The sequence below is a fragment of the Arachis ipaensis genome, chromosome B1 (assembly GCF_059453495.1).
Source record: "Arachis ipaensis isolate K30076 ecotype BB chromosome B1, ASM5945349v1, whole genome shotgun sequence".
NCBI classification, from domain to species: Eukaryota; Viridiplantae; Streptophyta; class Magnoliopsida; order Fabales; family Fabaceae; genus Arachis; species Arachis ipaensis.
The window spans coordinates 42,494,646-42,500,247 of record NC_142436.1 but is presented as its reverse complement, the minus strand read 5'-3'; the positions used below and the strand labels follow the sequence as shown (position 1 = coordinate 42,500,247).

At 36.1% G+C, this 5,602-nt stretch overlaps 1 protein-coding gene across 1 annotated transcript; it reads left to right on the top strand.

Moving 5' to 3' along the window:
* Positions 1-4,227: 4,227 nt before the first annotated feature.
* Positions 4,228-5,311, top strand: LOC148576349 (uncharacterized). Its single transcript, XM_088502707.1, has 4 exons — positions 4,228-4,332; positions 4,416-4,942; positions 5,014-5,166; positions 5,275-5,311. Exons 1-4 carry the CDS (start codon positions 4,228-4,230, stop codon positions 5,309-5,311), a joined length of 822 nt encoding a protein of 273 aa, XP_088358833.1.
* Positions 5,312-5,602: the final 291 nt, after the last annotated feature.

Below are 5,602 nucleotides of genomic sequence, written 5' to 3'. Positions count from 1 at the left end.
TGATGGAGCTTGCTGGTAACTACAAGGGGGTCCACCATATCTATTGTCTTGGCATGCATTGTAGGATGGTCGTTGTCCATGGTATCTTGGAAGGTGATGTTGCCAAAAAGGTTGATCAGATCCTCGTGGCTCCTTCCATCTCTGATTGTTTTGACCTTGATGCATGTTCCTGTTATGATTTCCATTCCTTGCAATAGCATTGGGACCAAACTCAAAGCGATGGGGGTGAGAACTCATAGTAAATAATAAAAATTAAAAACGAAAATAAAAACAAATAAACAAGCAAAAGAATTTGAATTAAAAGGTTTAGAAAAAAAATTTTTGAATTTGAAAATTAAATTTTTGAAATTTGAATTTTGAAAAAGTCAACAACAAAAAAAAAAGATTTAAATTTTGAAAAGGTTTGATTTTTAAAATTTTTTAAATTTAATTTTTGATTTTTGAATTTTGAAATTTAAAACTAAGATAAGATAAGATAAAAATTTTAAAATAAAAATCTGAAATTTTTTTAATAAAAAACAAATAAACAAGCAAAAAGCAAATATTTACTATAACCAATAATAAGGCACACGTTTGCAATTCCCCGGCAATGGCGCCATTTTGAAGAGAACTTTTGCGTGGTCTAGAAATTCGCAGATAAATCCTCGTTGCAGGTATAGCTTCTAAACCAACAAAAATCTTTTCTTACAAACGTTTGATTGTCACAAGTAACAAACCCCTTTAAAATTGATAACCGAAGTATTTAAACCTCGGGTCATTTTCTCAAGGAACTGCAGGGAGGTATGTTCTTATTATTGGTTATGAGTTTTGTAAATTGGGATTTTGAAAGTAAGGAATAAGTAATTTAAATGACAAGTAAAATAAATGAATAACTATAAAATAAACTCTTGGCAAGGTATGAAAATTCAGAAGTCCTATCCTATTTATCCTTATCAATAGTGATGATAATTGGGTTTTAATCCCACTTAGTTAACCTTTACTAAACAAAGGAAGGTCAAGTGGACTAATCAATTTGATCCTCAGGTCCTAGTCAATTCCTAAGGAAAGACTAGAGTTATTGGAATTCGATTCAATTAGCAAAAATAACAATTATCAATCACGATGAGTTTGACAACTCAAGAGTCTCCAATTGATTAATTAAAGCCAAAAGGGAAAAATATAAATTATTTATATAAATAAAGGAAAGCAATCATAATTCTGAAATACCTCAAGTTGCACTAATAAAGATATCAAATGTAACATGGAAAAGTTCATAAATTAAATTGGAAAAATAAATAAAAGGAACATTGAATCTGGTAATTGAGCAGAAATTGTAAGTTGAAATAATAAAAGTCCTAAATCCTTTAAGAGGAATCCTAATCCTAAAACCTAAGAGAGAGGAGAGAACCTCTCCCTCTAAAAACTACATCTAAATTGTGAAAAGTGAATTATGAGCTGATGATTATGAATGAATTGATTTCCCCACTTTATAGCCTTTAATCTGTGTTTTCTAGGCCGAAAACTAGGTCGAAAACAGCCCAGAAATCGCTGGAGAAGAAATCTGCCACACTGATTTTCGTCACTGCGACGCGTCCGCATGGAGCGCGCGTTTGAGTCGCCTAGTGTCAAGAAACTATGGCATATTATATATCAAATCGAAGCTCCGGATGTTAGCTTTCTAATGCAACTAGAACCACGTTGTTTGGACCTCTGTAGCTCAAGTTATGATCGTTTTAGTGCGAGAGGGTCAGGCTGACAGCTTTGCAGTTTCTTCAACTTCTTGTATTCCTTCCACTTTTGCATGCTTCCTTTTTCATCCTCTAAGCCATTTCTGCCCTGTAATCTCTGAAAATACTTAGCACACATATCAAGGTATCTAATGGTAATAAGAGAGGATTAATATTAATGAAATTAAGGTCAAAGGAGCATGTTTTCAATCATAGCACAAAATCAGGAAGGAAAATATAAAACATGCAAATTCTATGAATAAGCGTGAGAATAATGGATGAAAAATCACTCAATTTAGCACAATATAAACCATAAAATAGTAGTTTATCACACATATCGGTGGACTCACCACTATATCTCTGCTCGTTTTCAGCAGGTAAGCAATCATCTCGGCTCTTTCTCAGTGCTAAACAATATCTTTTCTTATCTCCTTTTCTTTTCGTACTTTCTTTCTTTTATTCTCTATTCTCTGCTCTCCTGTGGCAGAGGTTTTTTAGATTTTTTTAATCTTTTACTCTCTGCTCTCCTATGGCAAAGATTCCTTTAACTAATATATTCTTTTCTTTTCTTTTTTTTTTCTCATCATTCTTTTAATTCCTTACGTTTAACATCAAAAACTATCTTCACACTCTTCCATCATCTTTCTCTAAATGTTTTATGAAGAGGGGATCATGAGATCCTTAGCTTAGATTTGTCTTTCTAAAGCTTTTAGAAAAACTTGTTTATTTATCACTCTCTGCTTTATTTTTCATAATACATACAATAATATTCTTAAAAAATAATATATTGATAAATAATAATTTGTAATAATAATTAACTCCAATGTAAATGAGTAATTTTAAACAAATATTTTAAATAATATTTATAATACTCTTAAAACTTATTTTATAAAACCTTATTTTCAACCTTTTATTAATTACTTTCTAAACCAGGAATTCTTTAATATTTTATTTTGGACTTTAATATTTTATAAAATTATATTTAAACCTTCACTTTATTTCATATTTATATAAATAACCCTGAGCTTTTATAAAATATCCGTTTTACCACTGAACTTTATTTATTACCCAAAATACCCGAAAAACTTATATAATTATAATATTAAACTCAAACTTTTCATAAAAATACAAGTATATTTCCTCAAAAATAATTCTTCTTGGCTGATTCTTCTCTTTACCAAGAACCAAAACCCTCCTTATTTTCTTTTTAAAATATACATTTAAATCTTAATCTGTTTTTGAGTGTTACGGTTACTGATTTTTCAAATCTTTTAATTTAATTCCTCGGCCATTAAATCTCACCCATTTTATTCAAAAACTAACACAATGACATCCCCAAATCAGCCTCATTATCACTGTTTCGGCAGTACAAAGCCACAAACATGACCAAATCACAAGCTTAATCACATATAATAATATATCAACAAAATTCAATATAAAGTCAATCAAACTCCATCAATAATCAATCACAATAACCATTCAATTATCCAACACAAATTTAATTGGTGAGAATTTACCGAAACCCTACCTCCGTACTCAAATTTATATGGAGAAGCTTTCTGACCGAACTGCCGAAGAAGAAAATGTCAGAAATCATCTGTGCCTCTAAGAACTCTAGTTGGCTGCAATCAAGGGATAGAGGAGATCAAAAATGGCGCCAACGTGTAGAGGAGCAGGATACGAACATTTTTATTGGATTAGATTCTTGATTGGAGTTACGGATCTCAAGAAATCGAAACCAAAAGTTTACGGTGCCATTGTTCTCTTATTCTCTCTCATTCACGACTCCCTGCCTTTTGATTTTTCTTAGTTTCGTTGAAAAGAAAGGAGGAAGAAGATTATATGATGAGATTATTAAAGTGGCAAGTGTTTATTAAGGCCACGTTTCACTTGTTTAAGCTGCTGAGTCAGCGATTCAAATTATGAATATCTTAAACGGATAATTCTGAAAGCTGGATATATTAAAACTGTAAGACCCAGAACCTTTGAAAAGTCTTATTATGATCAAGTCTCAAATCATATGGTTATTTATAGCCTTAATTTCAGAAATTATTTTATTAAAGATAATTAAGGTAATTATTATCCAATTTTATAATTATTGGATTATTTTCTATATTCAGAGTATAAAGTTGGTAGTTGTGAAATAATAAGGATTTCTATATGATTTGAATTAAATAAGTAATATTTTCAATATTAATACTGCTACCTTGGAAAATAAGGGATTTAATTATATTACTCCTAATTATTTGATTTGGACATTTTATTGAAAATAATTTATGAAATTGATGAGCAAATAGTATTTTTATACATTATTATTAATGGATTAGAATTTATTTCCAATTATTATAATATCCCTATTTTTATTTGAAATTACTAAAATACCCCTAACCCTAGTTTTAAAAAAAAAAATGAAACCCTAAACCCTTCATCCCAGCAGCCAAACCCTTACCCTGTTTTCCCTTTCACCCACGGACAGCACACACGGTTTCCTTTTCTTTTCCATAGAAGAAGGAAAACAGAAATGGAGAGAGGGGGAAGCTGGGATGCGGACTGCCGAACGAAGAGAAGGGAAGGACGGCGCCGGCGGGCGTCACTGCCGCCGCGCCGCCGTGTTACACCGGGGAGAGTGAGCTTGAGAAGGGAGATCGGGCAGAGAGGGAAGGGCTGCGCTGTGACCCACACCTCGTCGCCGCTCGCACCGCCGACTAGCTCGCCGCTGCCTCTGTTCGTCACACCATCACTCCTAGCCGCGCCATCGCCGAGGAGTCATCGCTGTCGAGGGAGCCCAGAGGAGAGAAACTGCGCGACATTGAGGGAGGAGAGCACGGGCCAGTGACGCGAGGAGCACGACCCGTTGCGCCGCCGTGTGGTAACGCCGTCGTCCTCACCGTGCCGCCATCACCTTTGCCACCGAGACAGTCGCCGTCATTTACGGTAGAGCAGAGAGGGAGAGCTCGGGAGCAGAGCAGATGCGAGAGATCTGGGGCTGAGCTGGGAGTCCAGCCACCGCACCCGGCCGTGCTTGCGTCGCCGGCGCCGCCTCCGTTGGAACCGCCGTGCTGCGCGAAGCTAACGCTTCCTCCGTCGGAAAAAGCCGCCATTAGAACCATTACTGATTCGGTGAGCTTTTCCCCTGTTTCTGGTTCTGTCACAGCCATTCCTGGAGAAGAAATCAGTAGTGCCGCCGTGCCTGGCCGCCGGAAAATGCCATTTACCGTCACCGGAATACACTGCCGGTAAGGTCTTGTTAATGGATTCTGTTTCCTTTGAATTTCAAGAATACCATAGTCACGGCTTGTTGCTGCAGTGGTCATCTGAGTCACGTGGAGGGAGGAAGAGCCGCTGGGTGTCGCCGCACCTTGCCTCCGCCGCCGAAAATAGCCGTTGAGTCCTCAGTATCGGGGCATGTATCCATGCTTGCCTTCCGTGCTCGATGTTCGCAGTTGCCTTTGTCATTTCAGTAAGTATGTTTCGGAAAGCCTCGTGTTAGTATTTCGTTGTGTTTGGTTAATGAATGTGAATTTTAGTAACGTGGGGTCGAGTCCTGATTATTATATGTTGCGAATAGTGTTGCGATGGTTATTGTGAAAGTGGCTGGGAGCTGAGGTTTTGGTTGCCGTCAGTCTGGGTTGAGGCGGAAAGGACCCTGTGAGGCATTTGGGTTATGGATTTGCGTTTTGAGGTAGGGGCGCTTTCCGAAAACTATAGTTTATTATTGGAATTATTACATATGGATACTGATGTGAGATATGGTGTATTTAGTGATTGTATCGGCCTTATGTATTATTTGATTGACTCGAATGTTTATGAATGTTGGTTTGGCTGAGTTGTTGTGCGGCTTTGTGAAATGTAATGTTTTGAAGCTGATTCTTTAAATATTTGAAATCTGAGTTTAA

Coding starts and splice junctions, on each gene's coding strand:
- LOC148576349 (XM_088502707.1), top strand. CDS start 4,228: ATGGAGAGAGGGGGAAGCTGGGATGCGGACTGCCGAACGAAGAGAAGG. Junction 4,943..5,013: donor GTCACCGGAATACACTGCCG/GTAAGGTCTTGT, acceptor TTGTTGCTGCAG/TGGTCATCTGAGTCACGTGG. Junction 5,167..5,274: donor CAGTTGCCTTTGTCATTTCA/GTAAGTATGTTT, acceptor TGTTGCGAATAG/TGTTGCGATGGTTATTGTGA.